General features: G+C 42.4%; 1 protein-coding gene across 1 annotated transcript; it reads right to left on the bottom strand.

Moving 5' to 3' along the window:
- Window positions 1–4,121: 4,121 nt before the first annotated feature.
- On the bottom strand, window positions 4,122–21,013 carry LOC120022531 (carcinoembryonic antigen-related cell adhesion molecule 1-like). Its single transcript, XM_038966479.1, has 9 exons — window positions 20,917–21,013; window positions 20,287–20,625; window positions 17,389–17,673; window positions 16,442–16,708; window positions 14,379–14,657; window positions 13,903–14,157; window positions 13,566–13,686; window positions 6,183–6,223; window positions 4,122–5,622 (listed from the first exon to the last, which is right to left on the bottom strand). The coding sequence occupies exons 1-8, from the start codon at window positions 20,963–20,965 to the stop codon at window positions 6,205–6,207; spliced, it is 1,614 nt and encodes a 537-aa protein (XP_038822407.1). The 5' UTR covers window positions 20,966–21,013; the 3' UTR covers window positions 4,122–5,622; window positions 6,183–6,204.

Raw genomic sequence — 21,013 nt, 5'->3', positions numbered from 1 at the left:
TCTCAAACTCTGAATGCTCGGCTATGAAAAGCCAACTGACATTTACTCCTGAGGTGCTGACCTGTTGCACCCTCTGTTGCACCCTCTACAACCACTGTGATTATTATTATTTGACCCTGCTGGTCATCTATGAATGTTTGAACATTTTGGCCATGTACTGTTATAATCTCCACCCGGCACAGCCAGAAGACGACTGGCCAGCCCTCAGAGCCTGGTTCTTCTCTAGGTTTCTTCCTAGGTTCCTGCCTTTCTGGGGAGTTTGTCCTAGCCACCGTGTTTCTACATCTGCATTGCTTGCTGTTTGGGGTTTTAGGCTGCGTTTCTGTATAGCACTTTGTGAAATCGGCTGATGTAAAAAGGGCTTTATAAATAAATAAAGGAAAGGGGGATACCTAGTCAGTTGTCCAACTGAATGCATTCAACTGAAATGTGTCTTACGCATTTAACCCAACCCCTCTGAATCACAGAGGTGCGGGGGACTGCCTTAATCGAAATTCACATCTTCGGTGCCCGGGGAATGACAGATATTTACCTTATCAGCTCTGGGATTCAATCCAGCAAACTTTCAGTTACTGGCTCAACACTCTAACCACTAGGTTACCAATAAATTTGATTGATTGATTGATTCAATAATCAATTAATTGCATTCATTCTTGCACCATGCGATCAATGATCAGTTCTCAACATGCCTTTTTCTTCTCTATGCTAATGATCTATTTTCCTGCGCGCATATGACAGACAGTTGGTGGTCAGAGCACGTCTCTGGAGCCGTTACTACTGTGAAGTGAGTCCAATTAAACGAGATGGGACGAATGGTATCCTTGTTGTAGGCCTGTACTACCTCGTGAGTACGAAACCATGACAGAAAAGGGGAGGAATTTATTATGCAATGATCATGGAAATTAAATAAATAATAGCCTAGGACATAGACTATTTCGAATTATTTTAAAATGCAAAGATAAACATTTTCACCCTTCTCACTAACGGCAAAGGATTGCATCTTGTTATTAACCTGTTTATCGTTATGAATAAGCCTGTCCATCATATCCCCCATTTGCACAAAACAATAATATACTTGCCTGCTTGTAATGCAACACTTTAACCACTAGAAACTGTGAGTACACATGGTCTAAAGTTTGCGGGAACATGATTACATTTTAACACCAAGTTCAGGTTTTGTGAATGCCAACTTTTGCGTGAAAACTGGTGCACGCATGTTTTGGGATCTAGTTTGTATGCACGGTTTATAAATGAGGCCCCTGGGCCTTGCACGCAGAGGGGGATTCACTCTGATCTAGAAGATGCTACCTGTTTGGTTACGTTTGAGGTCTGTGAGCAAGAGAAGCCAGCGGTAAAGAAGTAATTGACACCAAGTTTTAATATCTAGGAAATAATATGTCTGTATGTTGAGAATAAGTGTGTAGATGCAATGGTAGAGGATTGAGAGAGCTGGATGGACCCCCCCCCCCCAAAAAAGAGTAAACTTGGGAACATGAATTTGCACTCATAGCTAAGACAGATATGCACATACAGTTAAAGGTCATGACTCACACATCACAAAATATAATTTACCACTAGTTATTTACACATAACATTATTTTCTTCAAAACTGATTTCCAAACTTGAAAGCTAATTTGTAAAAAAAAAAAAGTTTTTTTAAAGGAACAGTTTGAAGTTCCATACATCTGGACTTGTACCAACAAGTTACAGACATTTTAATCTGCCTACTACAAAAAAAAAGACACATTGGCCGGTGTGAGTGTGATTACAGAGTAGGGTAATGACAGCCCTGATCTGCAGAAAGTCAGGTTGGTGAGTCAGTCACAGCACTGAAACGGCCTCCCCTCCCCTCTCCTTTCTCAAGGCTGCGCTGCCTTGTACAAGAGCTCTGGGCACTGTCCCTGTGACATATGAGCAAAACCTGAAAGTCATCATTTGTGACTGGGGACTATTCTTTAGACTACACTGTTCATGGGTAAGAGACACTCACTCGATCTGCCAAGCAGACTTTATGAACTAATGTCCTTGGCAGGCACAACGTCCTGACAGTGACAGGGTTGGTGAAAGTCAGGTAGAGATAGCCTCCACCCAACATAGCCTTCAAACCTGCATGGCCACAACAAACATGTTACAATCAAGTTATTAAAGAATTATATAGACTCCTCTTGGCTTTCATTTTCAAGATAATTGTTCAAAAACACTTTACATTCAGTATATTTGATTTCATGCCTTACTTTGCACTGTTGTTTGACATGCAGAACACTTTGCACTCAAGAAACCTAATACACTGGCAACAAAAAGCTTGAGCTCCTAGATGTGGTGTAATCTTATAAAACAGCTTTAAAAGGGATCCAGAGATATTTTTGTACACTTACATTTTATTGAATTTTCATTTACATTCAAGTACAGTGATACACAGTTGTCCCATTGTTTAACACCCAACCAGACCAAAAGTAAAAATGTTTAAAAAAAAGCCATTGTTGACTGAAGGCAAATGAAATGAACTTGATAGACTGGTCACCGCCAAGAGCATCCTGCACCTTGTAGTGCTTTTTCATCCAACCGTGCATTCGTATTCCCTTTCCAATTACTCTAGACAGGTTAGCTCATTCTATATGAATGTGTCTACAAGAGGATCAAATCCAGTTCAAATGTAAATGTGTGGTTTCAAATCCAGTCTATTATGGTTCAGATTAAATATGGATGCTTTAATTAACCCACCCCTGAGCTCAGGATGTCGGTTTCCCACCCTGAGCACACAACACGCTCACTGCAGGGATTCTCTTTTGTTAAAGCAGGTTTTTACATCGTTTCTTTGAGGCATATCTGTGAAGAAACAGGGGGACTGGCGTGGCAGGAGAGGAGAGCACCATTGCATACACACACACACCAACTGCAGCATGACCGCCTTTATGTTTTGTCATTCCAAATCCCAGGAACGAGAGAGAGAGAAAGAGAGAGGTGCGATTGGCTGTCTGGAAACACAGAGGCTGGGGTTGGCTAGCTAGACATAGGTAGGAAAGTTCCATTTGAAAAGAAACAAGACTGTAACAAATGCAAATCGCAGTAAGGACAGAAGAATAAATAAAACATCTCAGAGGCGTGTCTATACAAAGAGATAATGATTTATGAATATAGGCTGGTCAGTCGTTAAAGAATAATACGCCTTTCTGTAAACAACCTGAGAAAGTTTCTGACATTTGAAATATTCAAATTAAGATAAAGCAAGAAACCCCAAATAGATGACAAGCCTAAAAAATACAATGTTTATTACAGTATACATTTACATAAAGTAAATCATATTTACAAAGGGAGCAGTTTATTGCTGTTCCATTTTTCATCAGAGCTGGTCTATCACTTTAATAAGAATGCTCAGCTACACTAAAACACTGTTCAGGTAAAAGGTGTCAATTTCTCCCTGTTTATCTTCAAGAACTAGACCAACGAGACAAAAACGGAACAATCTCATTCTTCCTCGGTCAATCAAGTTTCTTACTTAGATCTCTATGAAAACTAATGACTATTACATGCAGTGGCAGGACCAATTTGGACCAGTGCACGCACCTATGCTGAACAAAACTATAAATGCAACATGCAACAATTTCTAAGATTTTACTGAGTTACAGTTCATATAAGGAAATCAGTCAATTAAAATAAATTCATTAGGCCCTAATATAGGGATTTCACATGACTGGGCATGTGCGCAGCCACATGACATAGGCCCACACACTGGGGAGCCAGGCCAGGCCAATCAGAATGAGTTACTGCCAAATTCTCAAAAACGACGTTGGAGACGGCTTATTCAATTATTCAATTATTCAATTCAATTCAAACAGCTTCGGTGGACATTCCTGCAGTCAGCATGCCAATTGCATGCTCCCTCAAAATTTGAGACATCTGTGGCATTGGGTTTTGTGACAAAACTGCACATTTTCGAGTGGCCTTTTATTGTCCCCAGCACAAGATGCACATGTGTAATGATCATGCTGTTTGATCAGCTTCCTGATATGCCACACCTGTCAGGTAGATGGATTATCTTGACAAATGATAGAATTCTCCCCAACAGGGATGTTAACAAATTTGTGCACAAAATTTGAGAGAAATAAGCTTTTTGTGTGTATGGAACATTTCTGGGATATTCAGTTAATGAATCTAATGGGACCAACACTTTACATGTTGCGTTTAAATTTTTGTTCAGTGTATTTGGTTACTGTGTTCAAGTTCTGGTGTCTGTGTTTCTGTCTTTATGTTTGTGTCTTTCTCTTTGAAAATACGGAATGCTTTATGTAATTACATGTTTTAACAGAATAGGTCAAACCACAAGAATAAACACCTTCCACAGCCAAGTGACATTAACATTACCAGGCCTGCCAGAGTAAATGCCCTGTACTGTTCATGCCACACAAAACCCCCCATTGACTTTAAATGGTGGGAGGAAACTTAACAGATAAAGAACTCTTAACCCATAGTTCTGTGTGTATGACTGGGTGTCACATACCTGTGTGTGCTGTCAAACAACTCATTATCATTCATTGGATAAAAAACACCATCAGCTCAATGTATTCATCGGAGGGTTCAAAAAAATAAATACTTGTTACAAAAACAAAGCTAAGAAGCGGGTAAAAACGGGTTGTGTTACAGTTAACATAAAATGTCACTTGTTCATTCATGTTTCGAAAAACATAGTTTTGTCTTTTTTTGGTTTAAACTACAAAAGGCCAAATTATTAAAACATTTGAAAAGTGGAATATAGCAAATAGCAAAACTCAGTAGCACAGCCCTGAAGCACACACATTTTCCCTCCAAAACCAAAAGAATGTCTCTGCCCACAAAAACATTCCTACCTTTTTTTTCTTCTCCCCTGAATATTTGCTGCGTGTTGGATCTTGTCATTGCTGTCTTCACATTAAGTTCTTACGAGCAGATCTTGTAGAGGCAAAGACAGGAAAGAAAAGGGGGAAAAAAGCAATCCTTGGGATCAAGCAGACACCTGTCTGTGGTAACGTCAGATTTACGAACCTGTGTCCGTCAGGTGTTTGAAAGATTCAGACGATACTTGCCCATTCGCCTTGATGAGTGTACTCAGTGAGGAGTGACCAAGTGACTAAGACCTACAGTCCCGTGGGACTCCAGTGTATTACACCACTAAATCCTCCTCCAGTTTCTCACCATCGCTCAAGTCTATGATGCGAGTCATTTCCCAAGGAATGTGTGGAGAAACTGATGTAAGCAATGACATTCCTCTGGTTTGCAAAAGAGGAAGAGTCAGCATCCCAGGGACTGTTGGAAGCTGTTTACCTTAGCCAATGGGATGGATGGAGAGGAGGGAAGGTGTGCGAAGGAAAATAAGCCCATACAGACAGATAGATGGGATAGATGTGTTGGAGCTTTCTGGTCCAATCCAAGCCCAAGGACACCACCATTTTCAAAGGAGATGACCATGTCTGATGTGTGAGTGTTAGGGACGGGGTGATGTTGTGACCCCTGGGGTTATATGGACTTTGTGATGAATAGCTTGTATGGCTGGACAGACCTGGGGGAGGTTTCCACTTGAGTGGTCTTCCCGACTGCAGAGATTGATCTTGAGGGGAATAATTGGCTGATTCTTTGGGCTGATAGCTCCTGTGGGGAAGAAGAAACTCATAGCTTACCACTGAGCGCTACTTACAACCACAAGAACAAGTTCGGAAGTTGAATATCTTGTTTTCATCAGCCCTCATTTGAAAGTCCTCTTAGGTGAACATTGGTAATAGTTAGGCTATACAGTATCTACTGGCTTTTGTTCTACTTCAACTCCCAAAATGCTAATAGGCCAAAATCAAATAATAACAGCAATCAGGACCTTTGCCTTACTTGTTCATTCAGATGAAAGATGGATACACTGATTTACTGTAGCTATGCCAGACTCGGACTTGGTGCACACTCCCTACGTATAAAGTCAACATTCTTATCTGAAAGGCCTTTCAGGTAAAATGTGTGTGATACGGAGTGGCACCACAGAACAGTAGCTATAGCCTCAAACGCAATGCAGTAAAAATGTCCTCAACAAGGAAATGTTTGTCCCAGGTCAGTGGAGACAGCCTTGATAACGGCTGTTACAACAGAGGGTAATGCTAGCCTGCGTTGCCTGACAACGCAAACAACTTCAGGATAATATAGAGAGTTATCAAAGAGCGGCTTACCAGCTTTCCTCGAGGCACTCTTCTAGTATGACGAGTTGCCCCTGAAACAGAACATAAAATAAAATAGTGGCGATTAGTGTAATGATGACCTCGCTTTGAAGGGATTTGAGAAAACAAGACGCCTCGTTGTGGGGATGATAACTTCGCTCTGACAACCTGAATGACTTGATTTTAGTTCATATATCCACATGACAGCAACAAATATAAAGCAGGCAGCTATTATTTAAAAATAATTGTGTCTCCTAATTTCTTTGATGGAAACCCCATAGGTAGCTCTTTACACTTGTACCCATATACAGGTTGAAATGGGCAGATTTGGACACTGATAAGTGCCTAAATTGTAACTGTGACTGATAGCGGTTCTGAACTTGAGCACACCGAGTGTCAAGATGTTGGCCCCATCCCTCCCTGTAACTGGGCAATTTGAGCAAATGTTTTGTTGTCTGAGTGAGGGAAATGCCATAAATAAAGAGGAGTCAAAGTATTTTGAAAGATGAGACGTTGAGGATTATAATAAATATCGCTTTTATGCCATACAAGCAAGCCAAACACTTCACATTTCCATATCATAAAAGAGTACGTTGTCAACGTTTATGATCACTATGCTTGATGTTCAGTTACAAGATGACATGGCGTCATACCCTGGGTTGTTCTGAACAACTACAAGCCTGCTTGCTCTAGTTCCTCAACAACACAGCTAGGAGAGCTTGAAATAGCACCTTATTGCACAAGACTCTTCTTTGAGTCATAAAATTGCATTGAAATTGCTGTGGACACTTTGTAGAGGTGTGAAGCCACATGGAGACACCAGTTAGACCTCTCACTCAAACCCTTCTCATTTCTTGTCTTATGTTGGTACCTACCCCAAATTTGAATATACTTATCATGTTAGTTAATGTATCCAGAGTATTTTACGATTTCGTTATCAACAAATGCGGCGAAAGGTACAGCAAATGTAAAATTCACATACAATCAACGGTGTAAAGTTAAGATTCCGTCTAGTGTCAGATTAACTGTTTTGTCCTCGCCTTTAGTCTAAGCATTTCCCCAAAATGTCCAAACTGTTTCCTTTTAATTGCTACCATGGTTATACATATGGTTTTCATATTTCTTCTGTAAAAACATGTATATTTAGCCCTATCCATATAGGCTAATTCCTACGAGTTTAAATGGTTAATGAACAACCCTAATGCCCTGACGAATACGAGCAGTGTTGGTAGGTACTGTAACCTTCGTAATGCTGTGATCTAATCTCAGAAAGCATCTAGCCTAGTTTTGTGCCATTGATAAGAACAGTAGACATAACAATGGGGACAAACACAGGAAGAGGATGACTCAATAACTACAATATCAACAATGGGTACTTGGCAGTTTCACTTTGATCCTGCAGGTATGCCCGTGTACTATGGCTGAATTACGGCATGTCTCCAGAAAATATGAGTACTTCCGTAAGGAATGTCCCTCAGGACAAACCGTGTCGAGGAAACTTTAAGTCATAGTGGAAGGTAAGCGAGGACAGATGGAACCAAGTGGAAGAGAGGAATGTAGAGTAAGAATGTTAGAAAGAGTGAAAGACAGTAACAGACAGAAGAGGCGAGAAGAAGAGGGAGATGGACAGAAAGAGAGCAAGAGACCTGTGCAGACACGATGGTGACATTCCAACCATGCTCTCAACTCAGCCTCTCCCGTATCACCAGTGACTACCATGGAATGGGGGAAAATCCAAGTGATGGCAATAAAGAAGAGCATAACTTCCCCTTATCTAATCATTGCTCTATTGACTCAATCTCGGTCCACCTCTCTAGTCCATCAAAACATACCCGAAATCTGAGGAGAGAGATGCTGCTTATAAACAGAGCAAGGTGACTGCGGACAATAGTTTGGTTAAACAGTACAAATATGACTTACGCAGATCGATCAAGATGGCGAAACACAAGTATAGGGACAAAGGGGAGGAGCAATTCAGCAGGTCGGACACAAGGCGTATGTGACAGGGGCTCCTAACGATCATGGACTACAAAAAGAAAGCCAGCCACATCACGGTCACCAACGCCACCCTACCGGATGAGCTAAACACCTGTTTCTCAAGATACGAGCACAATGACCCTGAGCTGCCATTCAAGTAAGTCATTCAAACGTGTTAACCCTCGCAAGGCTGCTGGCCCAGATGGCATCTCTAGCAGTGCCCTCAGAGCATGTGCAGACCAGCTGGCTGTTGTGTTCTCTGACATTTTCAATCTCTCCCTAGCTCCGGCCTCTATACCCACCTGCTTCGAGATGTCCACTATCATTCTGTGCCCAAGAAAGGGAAAGTAATTGAGCTGAATGACTACAGACTACAGTAGCACTCACTTCTGTCATCAGGAAGTGCTTTGAGAGGCTAGTCAAATACCATATCACCTCTTCCTTCCGACACACCGTCCCTCTTCAATTAGCCTACCGCCCTGACAGATCAACGGACAACGTAATCGCTATTGCACTGCACACTGCCCTTACCCACCAGGACAAAAGGAATGCAAATGTGACTCATTTCAGGAAACTAGGCGTATGTCGCGCGTCACTACTCCACAGGAAAGCCATTTGAACGCAGTTAACTTTTTAAATTTTTTATCAAAATGCGTTTCTTTTGGCAGAAGTGCCTTCTGGAACATGTGAACATTCATGTGCCTTAATTACAAACTTATATGCAATCTGTAAATATGAATAAAATTGTTAAATTACGAGCCTAGTTGGTTTAGCCACAGAATAAGACAGGAACCATCACGCTAGCCATGATTAGCTGAGATAATGGGTGGGCTGGACATGTCGAGAGATGAGTTCAGATTGGTCTGCCATGTAGGACGATTCTGTCTATTTGAGCTGGTCAGTATGTGTAGGTAATCCTTTCTAATGCAGATTTTTTGAAAGATGTCACGTAGTAGAACTGCAAAGGTGTTGCTCTCCACTTTCTGGAGGACCGAGTTTTGAAATCAGTGGAATGCATGGTGGAATTAGAGTATGATACAGTAGCTAAGGAGATGGAGAAAATTCTGGCGTTTGATTGCAAATATGCAGACGGAGTTGAAAAGAGAACACACTGAAGGCTGTTGCATAAAACACCTGTCTCCGGATTACATCTTCAAACTAAGGGCAACCATGGCATCCGTGACAGAGAGGGAGAAGCGTCCATCCATGTATACAGGTAGTAAACTAGCAACATTTTCAGATATTACACATTTCTAATTTTGTCAGAAAGTTGTTTTCATTTCAAGTTAAAGTGTACTGTTAGCTAGCTAGTTAACGTTAGCTGGCTGGCTCGCGAGCTAACGTTACGTGTATGATCTGTGTAGTAATATTATTTGTATCTCAGGGCTATTTGCATTGGTAGTTATAGCCTAATGTTAGCTAGCTAGCTAACATTGAACCTGGTTGGTTAGCTACCTGTAGATTCATGCAAGGTAGTAACGTTATGAGTTGGGATTATGGTTCATTGTTTAGCTAGCTAGCTACATGTCTAAACAAAAGACTCCGCTTTGCAAGTAACCATTTCAATAGAATGTTCATGTTACTGCAACAACTGTCGATAGACGTAGCTGGTAAATTCACTCTGGCTATCTACTCCGATTTCAGAGCACTCGTCTGAGCGTGCCAGAGAGCAGAATAACAGACAAATTTACGAACGCTCAACACCTGTTCAATATGGCCGGTGTCAGTAAACGTTGGCAAAAAAAAGCTTAATTAAATTGTTGCCAGAAGCACAGTTGCAGTCACCAACATAAAAACAGCCTAACCAGCTCTGCTGTGGTGAGTAAAATGGTCAGAGTGAGCTGTTCCCTCATTTGTGTCTGGAAGTAGCTAGCAAGCTAGCCAACGTTAGTCAGTTAGTTTGGGTGCTTGACTGTTGTTGTTAGGTCAGAACGTTCAGATCAACCCTACTCCTAGGCCAGAGCGTCCAGTATGCGCTCTGAACGCTCTGAGAGCAAAACGCTCGGAATTTACAAACGGACAATGTGACAACACTCTAAATTTACCAACGCCCAGAGCGCACTCTGAGCAAGCTCTGGCACTCCAGATTGAATTTATGAACACACCCGTAGTATAAACCAGCCTTTACTCTTGAAATCTTTGGTTGTTTACATCATGGCCTCACATGTGAATCCTTAAAGAGCTAGGTGGGGCTGAAGCTTAAGAGGGTGTGAACGATGCTGAATTGTTGTAGACAAAGAAGAGCTCTCCAGTAGGTGTACCAAAATATTAAAGGGCCATTTTCTCCAAAGTGAGGTTACAAGTTTATCAACTTTCAAAGCAGAATTACTTTCCCATTGTTCCTCAATTGTAGTGTATGATATACCATTTCGTAGCTCTGAGTCTCAACTTTTATCTAATGTAAAAAACACAATTTCAAATTTTGCTACATAAGATTGAGCCAGTTGGTCACATATGTGAGGATGCTGTTCATCGACCAGAGCTCGGCCTTCAATACCATAGTGCCCTATAAGCTCATTACAAAGCTCACAGCCCTGGGTCTGAACTCCTCCCTATGCAACTGGGTCCTGTGAAGGGGGAATAGTGCCTTAGAGGTGAAAGACCGTGTCACGCTGAAGTGTACCTCAGTCTCCCTCCCTGCTGCCACCTACACCTGGAAGTTCAACGGGACGCGGACCAACGTGATGACTATTCAACCTCTGGATGCTGAAGAAATTTGTCCTGTCCACGAGGGCCCTCACTGTGTTCTACAGGAGCACCATCGAGTGCATACTGTCGGGCTGCATCGCAGCCTGGTACGGAAACTTCACCGCCGCGGACAGCAAGGCTCTTATGAGGGTGATACGTGCAGCCGAACGCACACTGTCTGGCCTACAGGACACCTACAACACCAGATGTCACAGGAAGACCAAGCAGATCATCATGGTCCCCAGCCTCCCAAGCCACACCCTGTTCTCCCCACTTCACTCACTCAGACACGGGCAGTACAGGAGCATCGTGTCAAAAACTGAAAGTTTCTACCCTCAGACCATCAGACTGCTGAACAGCCACCACTAGTCAGCTACCTGCTACTTTATTTATCACCGCCACAGTTGTTATTATGTATATAGTGCTATTTCTATTGTTGTTTTTTATTATCATTTCCATTATTTTATTTCTCTTAGTCCTGCATGTTGGAGCTCTAAGACTAAGATTTTCACTGTACCCTACAATCACACCTGCAACACTGTACGTGCCTATTAAATAGGCTGAATCTGAAGTGAGGAGAGGGGCTTAAGCACGGCTGGAAGTGTCCGTTCCACTGCCCGGGGCCACCACGCCCCGACAGCTTGTTATCTTAAGGTGATTCAGAGAGGGGCGAAAAGAGGCGGACCCCCCTGTTGAGATGGAATCTTCCTCTCCTGAGTGTGAGGCTAGAGAGAGTGTTGGAATGTGGTCCGACTGTGTTTTCAAAATACTGAAACCCATAGCGTTGATCCAGGCTGACAAGGCCAGGCAGAATGAGGAGAGCGAGCCAGAATAAATACATGCAGGTCTTTGGCAGTGGTTTATCTGTGACGTATCACAGTTATCTACTGTACACATGTCATGGTATATCAACAAAATCATATCTTAGTTGCTTTAATCAATCTTGGATACTCTGTAAAAGTGTCCAGTAACGTATATCAGAACATGGTTAAACAAATTCAGTGTACACCCAAGACATGCATCTATCTATATCCTCTACCGGAGAAAATAATATTCCCCCTATAAAGACAGTGCCCTTTTCCAGAAACCTACACTATCGGCACCTGTAATCGCTAATCCCCCCCATTTTACATAGGATCCTGGCCTGCTGTGCACCAATTTGCCAGTCACCTATCACACTAATCAGGAACAGTATGGTGTTTGGGGCTTTGAACCTGCCAGTCCCTCTCTCATCTAAAACCGGTGTGCGTCTGTGTGAACCCAGCTGTGCACACAGGGTTGTGTAAACGTAACCAGCCAGGCCTACTTTTAACGCCACACTGCATTCCCCTTGTTCACCGGCTGTAAACACGACAATGAAGTGAACTCAAGTAAAATGTTGTATCTTTTGCTTTTTAGCAGCTTGTTAGTTATCCAGTAGGAAGTCTGCACTTTGGGGGAAATGCGTGTTATGCTGGTTGGTTATCTGGAGGCTCATCTTCCTGACTGGAGGAAGGCGGTTGGTCTTTGCATCAGAAATCCCTGTAACTTTATTTCCCTTTCCTTGTTGTGAACCTTTACGCACACCTCCGTTCTTTATTTTCTACTGGCCACAAACACAAAAAGCTGATGTACGTAATACTACCTTTGTACGACGTCTACTAATGAAACAAAAACTATTTAAAGGAATGTATGTGCAGGCACACTCTGGAAATTGGCCAGGTAAATGGGAAATATTAAGTGAGCAATCCCAATAGTTCATCTTCACTTATAGAGTTCCTGTTTTTCCATTGACAACCTTACAAGAATTGCCTGCCAATGATCCCAACCTGACATTCTTAGTCAATGGATACAGACAGTTTCCTGTCTAAGACCTCCAGGAGTGCGAACGCCGTCAAGGAACAATAGCCTCAAATATCAATTTTGAGTTTGTCAGATTATGATAATGAGGAGCAGGGAGACAAACTCTGAACCTTGGAGCGGTGGTTGTAGACCGTGCTCTGCAGGTACAGTACGCTTGACCTCCAGTGCTCTCTGTCCCACCAGGTCACTTTGTCTGCTCTGCCTGACAACACTCTTATTAGCGAGGAAGGGGAGAGGAATGAGAACGTGAACGAGTACTACAACAAGAGTTCCAATGAGAAAAAGGGTTTTGACGACAAAACTGTGAGCAATGACACCTGTGGTATATTTCTCTCTTTCTGGTTTGTTCAGAAGGGGTGTTATCATAGATTTCTGTTGCCAAATGCTGGAATGTGCGAGGCGTGTCAGCCCGTGTCTGCCTTGACTAAACTGTTTGTTCTTTGCTTTAAGATAACGATTCCTGAATCCACTGGCAGGCAACTCAGAGGATGTGGTCGTTTGCATCACTTTCACTTTGGTGATACGATTGATAAAAAATGACACTTTGGAGTTCCATATGAAACCTTGCTGTAAATCCCCAAAAATCAGTGTCTTTATCTGTGTTGAGGCAAATGAAAAGCTACAAAGAGTTTGCTAAAATAGGGCTTTGGAAGTGCAGAGAATTTGACTGCTACGAACAAAGTGAAGTTGCTTGGTAACAACCGGGTGTACAAGTTCTAGGATGCCAAAGAATGAGAGGAATGAAGCGAGGACTGGAGATTCACAGGAAGGGCACTTAGAGACGGTGAAGAATTGTGTACCATTACACACAACAGCTGTGTCTGCAAAGCCATACAGTCTTTTATGGAATAGCATAAGTGGATCAAAGGTAAAACCAAGAAAACTCACTGTCTTTTTTTCCGTCTCATGTGGAGGACAACACCGATGATGGCCCCTAGGGCGATGATCACGCCGATGATGATCCCAGTGATCTGCCCGCCCGTCAGATCATTATCCAGTGTTCCCTCCTCTGAGGAATCACAAGAACAATCTATCGTTTATCATCATCATCATCAGAACATCTCAAAGTAATGCAACGGCTTCATCTGAGATAAATGTGTACAGTGCTACCGTACATGATTTATGATTTATGAGTAGAATATCCCAACACAAGTTAGGGTGAGAAGACATCCTAAGAACCATGGTGCCAAATGGTGGAATACTCTTATAGCCTCCACTATCAAACCTTTGACAGACAGCTTGTGGGCAACGGCATTGCTCAACCCGGTGACGGCGTTGCTGGCTTCACAAGTGTAAATCCCAGTGTTCTTGTACACAGCGGCTTCGATGATGTACTCGGCTGTCATCACGTCGGTCAGCGTCCCGTTGAACTTCCAGGTGTAGGTGGCAGCAGGGAGGGAGACTGAGGTACACTTCAGCGTGACACGGTCTTTCACCTCTACGGCACTATCCCCCTTCACCGACACAGCCTCAGGACCAACTGAGACACAGGAAAGGAGAATTTATACCTGAAATCCACCTGGCCATTCTGACCTCAATAATACTACACTGTAGCATTCAGACAGTTTATCGTGGATTTGGGTGAAACACAAAGCTTTTCTTTTTGGATACTGTAACATTATGAATATACAACCAAATATAAAGCTAACTTCATTTATTGGTGTTAATGGTCAGTATAGAGGTCAGGAGGCATATACTCACAGTTGACCCCTATCTTGAGACTGGCAGAGTCTGTGTTCACAGCATTGGTCAGCTTGCACTGGTACTCCCCACTGTCCTCCTTCTGCACTGGCTTGATCGTGACCGAGCTCTTGTCTGGCGAGACCACGACCCTGTTGCTAGGAGACAGTGCCACGCCATTCTTCAGCCACACTCGGGTGCCGGCGGTGCCGGCACTTGCCTGGCAGCTCAGGGTGGCCGTACTGTTACCTGCAACGAGCGTTCCATTGGGGCCTGTGATCTTAGTGCCGGATATGGCCTCTACAAACACAGAGGACAAATGGAGTTAGGGTTTACACGGACCAGATGATAACACTGAGAGACAGCTTGTTTCACTCACAACTACAGAGTGCTAGACCAACAAAGTATTTAGAATATATGAAGCTTGATGAACCCCATGAAGCTTGATGAACTCTTCATTCGATTTTAGTTGGATGGATTTAACGATGCCTACTAAATTGGAAGATATTGTACTTTCATTGTACCTTACTGACAATTACATCTGAACTCCGGGCACACACTGGTTGAATCAACGTTGTTTCCACGTCATGTCAAGGAAATTACGTTGAACCAACATGGAATAGACGTTGATTTGACGTCTGTGGGTAGCTACTATACAATATCACTGTACAGCTTATACCAGGCCATGTTTCCATAAAATGTGACATCAAATAGAATGTTATTTTACAATGAGTCTTTGAATGGGCTGATGTACCAAAAACTTCACGACCAAGCAAAACCAAATGACCTACATGAATAGATAATGCAATTAACATGCTCACTGTCATGCTAGACCACTTGAAAGTGAGACTAAGGCCAAGGTTGTTTTTGTTTTGGACCAGTTGAACAGGTGGAACAGGAGAAACCACTGTCTTGTTTATCTTGATGTCTTCTTTCCAGACTAATAAGTGTTGGAAAACAAATGCCAAGATAATATATTTTAAACACAAAGTTCATGGCCCTCAATGGTGACTCATAACTGCCTAATCAATACTTTGGCCAATAAGTGTTAGGCTTGAAGGCAAACATTTTCAGAGGCAAATTCTTATTTCCTCAGCTTTGGTCAGTCATTAAAAGTAAAATGTGTCACTATGATTCGTGACGGAATAATTGGGCTTGAAGTCACTACTGTTTACCAAGTAGAGGGGAGCATTCATAGAAATAGAACGACTGAAATGACTGCTAATGGGCAAGCATCACCCCCCCCCCCCCCCCCCCCCCACATCCCACAATCTCTCTTCCTTTGAAAAAAAACAACACACGACTCAAAGACTCCAGGTATTTTGAAAGACCATCCCCCCAACCGAGCAGGTTTTAGTCACTCACAACATGGTAGACTGTCTGTCTCCCGTTGTAAACAGTTTCAGTACACACCGAGGGCCATGCACTCGTTGTACTGTATTGGTATGCAGCACATATTTCACAAGCTTTAAAAACCTACAAGGGAACGTACACAGTTGCCATGATACGAGGTCACTGGGTTTGAAACTTGTACCGTAGGCTTAAAAATCATATGGAATCCATTCCGTGTTCGGTGTTATGCCTTCTGGGTGCGAAGCCAAGAAACAGGTTTCAGTCTGTCTGTTCATGGTATTAGCTTAATAAGGATGATACCATCTCTTTGAGGCAGGGCTGGAGGACTAATGACACATTCTTTATCTTACAGATACACAAACTGTCTCAAAAGTGATGATTTGGCTGTAACAAACCTTTTCAATGAAATATTCACCATTAAATGGAGAACGGGTAATAACAACTTCCTTGTCATTAGTTAAACAAGATCAAGTCAGTCTATAAGTCTAATAAAATCAAATGAGTTCAGCATCTGAAAAACATGTTACTGACAAGAACCTCAGAAGAATATTGTAGCTCAACTGAACGCAACAACCAGTTTCACTACTTTGCTTTCTATTAGAGTAAGATTTGACTCTCTAGGGCTTTACCAGTATACTGTCCATGGTTCCCCTTTGTATTTGCTAAAGCACCCTTCCTATCCATGTACAAAACCTTGATTTCCCATTGGCTCTTGTAGATCTTCTACTCACCTACTACAGTGAACTTGGCTGTGGTGGATTCCAGGTATCGCAAGGTTTTGGCATTGCTGGCCATGCAGGAGTAGTTTCCACTCTGTGCCTCGGCAATGTTGTCCAGTACCAGCTTGGGGCCCATCATATTGAGCGGGACTCCATTGTGGATCCACTGAATCACAGCCGCAGGGCTAGACTGGGCTGAGCAGGTCAATGTAATGTTGGAACCCTTCTTTTGGACCTCGGCCGTGGGGGTGACTGTCATGGCGATGTTTTCTGGCCCATCTGCAAATATATTGGAGTTAGGTCATTTTTTTTTTTTTTTTTATGTAGGCTTAGGTCTAAGGCTGCAAACTACAATGTAGCAGCTCAATAAAATCTTAACAAAAACAAGCCATGCTTGGTCTATCCCCTCCCAGGTGCTCTACTCAGATGGGCTTTGATGAAATGTGGATCTTATCTGACCTGCATTTTCCTGTCACCTGCATTGTACCACCCTGAGCTGGCTGGCTGATTTAGATGAGCAGCCTCTCCCTGTTACAATATAGAAAATGGCTGGCATGACTTATTCTAAAGCCGTCACACAAACGAATTGATCTACTGCTCAATATCATATCTACGTGTTGATAAAATTGAGAAAGAAAATGTTGCAGTGATTTCAACTCTCTTGAAAAGGGTAAATCAGCATAACCATCGGACCACAGGCATGGTGTAAACAGGAGAGTTGGGTTTGGGTGTAGAAACGCCTACTGGGAGTGTCCCAAGTCTCACAAAGCCTCCTAAGACTCTAAACTAGACGCCACCTGAACCTTTCAGATAGCCTTGCAGAGACGTGAGCGGAATCAATGGATATGAATATTAGCTTGGTCCCAGATCTGTTTGTGCTGTCTTTCTAACAATGACCATAGGAGTAGGAGACAGCTCAAACAGATGTGAGACCAGGCTATAAGAACATAGGTACTTACAGCTGACAGTGAGGTTGAAGGGGGCACTGCTATCGCTCTCTAATTTGTTGGAGGCTGTGCAGTAGATGGGTCCGACCAGATCCTTCCTGAACACTCCAGCCACGGTTAACACTGTTGCGTTTGCACTCAAAGTCACATGATTCCCGTCGGCGACCAGTGGCGCGGTGCCGTTGAGCCACTTGTACATGAGGAAGGAGCCTTTGGCCGAACAGGTCAAGACCACAGTGCTGTTGAACTCGACCGCTTCATTCAGGTTGGACTTGATGGTCACGACGGTGACCGGTTCTGAAGAGGGGAGGGAGGAGGTAGAGGAGGGTGAATGGGAGGACGAGGTGATGGCAAAGAGGGCATGGGGTGTCAGGGTAATTGTTATCAGTGCTTGAGTTTTGAGGCAGAGGGAGGGGAGAGTGGCATATAATGAACCTGTACTCTAAGGCTAAGGGGGAAGGGAGCGAAAGCATTAAACTAATGAAAAGTCAACCACAGGTTGGCAGCAAAGGCTTTCTGAACATGTTGTGAACTGAACAAGTGCTCATTCAATGGCTGTGATGTCGTAAAATAAATTGCAGTTTAACTGACCAAAAATACACAGGGGTCATTCTAATCTGACCTAACAAAATGGTATATGACCTCTTACTGGTTTTACACTTTGCCATAAACCTGAATGTCCAGTTTACTTGTAAACTATTTCCCTAGTTCTGACTCGTCATTGTCATCCTTCACGCTTTGAATATGTGACGCAGCATGCAAATGGGGCCGGATGACGGACGTTATTACTTTAAAGGAGAAGCATTTGAAAGTTACAAAAATAAAAAACGTTTTTGCATCAAAATGCATTTGTTGTGGGGGCAGAAATGCCTTCTGTAACATGTGAACTTTCATGTGCCTTAATTACAAACCGGTATGTGAAAAATAAATACTAATCCAAATGTTAAATGCTGCTGTAGCCTTTCCTGTTTTATACTTTTCCTGCACTAGCTTATACAGCCATGTCATTCATATTATTTATATATATATTTATTTTTTAATTGAACCTTTATTTATCGCAGTGCTATAGCCTATGTTCCCCCTCCCCCCCCCCTCTTTCCTTTCAGAACCATAGTTCATGTCAGTTCTCAGTGGACATGAGTCTCAGTTATCTGAACCATGAGTGGTCAGCTGTGTGTGAATGTGGCTATCTTTTTCCATGAAACCCTTCTTAACCTGGACATCCGCCTCATCCTTGTTCTGGCCGGACATGCTGTAGCGGTTGCTACCGGCCTTAAGCCAGCACCCAAGGTTTCTTATTACATTCATGGTCCTTTGATTCTCTACAACCATACCCCTATTTTTTTCGGTGTTGTTGTCACAGAGGAAGTTGACAGAGTTTTGAAATCAGTGTAATGCCTGTTCTCATAGACTAGACGTAACACAGTAAACATAAATCCGGGACACTCAAATTAGTATGATATGTTACATTTGGCATGGTTACATAAGGCAGAAGGTTACTTAAGGTAAAAAATGTAATTAGGGTGGATGGGTGGGCGTATAATGTGAACATCTAGCAACCTGAAGGTTGCGTGCTCGAATCTCATTACGGACAACTTTAGAATTTGAGTTAATTAGCAACTACATGCTACTTTTTTTAAGCTACTTAGCATGTTCGCTAATCCTTCCCCCAACCTTAACTTTTTAACCTAACTCCTAACCTTAACCCCTAGCCTTGCAATTCGTAACATATCATACAAATTGTAATTCTTAACACGTCATATAAAAAAACTGAATGTAGCTAAGCACAGGCAAAATCCTAGACGAAAACCTGGTTCAGTCTGCTTTCCACCAGACACTGGGAGATTAATTCAACTTTCAGCAGGACAATAACCTAAAACACAAGGTCAAATCTACACTGGAGTTGCTTACCAAGAAGACAGTGAATGTTCCCGAGTGGCCGAGTTACAGTTTTGACTTAAATCTACTGGAAAATCTATGGCAAGACCTGGAAAAGGTTGTCTAGAAATGATCAACAACCAATTTGACAGAGCTTGAAGAATTTTGAAAAGAGTAATGGGCAAATATTGTACAATCCAGGTGTGGAAAGCTCTTAGAGACTTACCCAGAAAGACTCACAGCTGTAATACAGTAGCTGCCAAAGGTGCTTCTACAAAGTATTGACTCAAGGGTGAGAATACTAATGTAAATTAGATATTTCTGCATTTAATTTTAAATAAATGTGCATTTTTTAATTTCTAAAAACATGATTTACACTTTGTCATTATGGGGTATTGTGTGTAGATGGGTGAGAGAAAATATTCAGGCTGTAACACAACAAAATGTGATATAAGTCAAGGAGTATGAATACTTTCTGAAGGCACTGCAGTGTAGGTGTCTAGCTGAGATATGGCAAAGCTCATTTGGAATATTGGCATGGATAAGCATTAATCCATGAAATGCCTTGTGCCATCACAGCCACACACATTGCTAAAGATAGGCCTAGGTCTGTAGCAATACAGTATAACGCCAGTGACATAACTCCATCCCATATTTCTAGAGCATGGTAGTAGGTTAGAATGTTCGTTTTCCAAGCAACAGGGCCACACCCTAAAGATGGATATAATTCAAAACCCTGAACATATAGGCCTCGAAGCACATTTCAGTTCATTTCTCACTTTGATAGTTTTTGCATTTTTACCTATTTAAAAAAAAAACTAGTTTGAATCATTATTAGGGAAATATACATCAAAAGGGTATTTGTGGAGTAGGGCCTACTTGGGAATAAATAGAGTAGACGAAAACAGTTGTAAATAGTTGTTGTAAATAGCAAAGTTGATTTTGGAAAACATATGCCAAAATGTGTAGGCTACTTCGGAACATTTACGCATTCAATTAACCACTTTTATGCACAATCAACGTCTTACTCACCTAGAACTTTGAGCGCCGTTACACCTGTGCGCTGTACTGCAGCACCTGTGACCATGGTCACCGCATAGTCCCCGCTATCCTTCGCGGTCAAGGGTCCCAGCTTCAATACACCGGTGGATGAATTCAGTGACACTCTTCCTGCGTAGCCAGCGCCAACTGTCTCTCCTTTGGGCGCAGAAGTGACAACAGGTACAAGTCCACTACCACCGTTGAAATTCCAAGATACTGTGATAAAGTCGCCTACATCTGTGGGCATGATGAGGGTTTTGAACGTGACGTTCTTTCCCTGTACTCCCTCCAACGGGCCTGCTGGAAGTACGCTCTGCCCGTTGCAGCATCCTGAGAGAAACCGGTTTGAATACAGGTGTTCACTTCAACATATAAGTCTGTGATATACATCAAGAAGGAAGCAAGCTATATGCAATGCACTAGTAAAAACTATAAATACATGTTTGTAATGTTAGCCTATATTATTGGCCTAAAAAAGGCATTATACTAGAACCACGTCAATGCGCCTTAAGATTGCGCCTCCAAAACCTAACCCACCCAACACATCTCCAAACATTTTGTTTTCTTCGGTCCACTATTACATGTAGGGCTAACAATAATTTATATATTCATTAATCTTACCAACTGCTGACAGCAAAATGACAAGTGACCTAAAATTAAACAAATCCATCCCAGATGTCTGGAACCCTTCTTGCGACAGAGAATAATGCGGGCTACC

The sequence above is a fragment of the Salvelinus namaycush genome, chromosome 27, assembly GCF_016432855.1.
Source record: "Salvelinus namaycush isolate Seneca chromosome 27, SaNama_1.0, whole genome shotgun sequence".
Lineage (NCBI taxonomy): Eukaryota > Metazoa > Chordata > Actinopteri > Salmoniformes > Salmonidae > Salvelinus > Salvelinus namaycush.
This window is presented reverse-complemented; position numbering and strand designations above follow the sequence as displayed.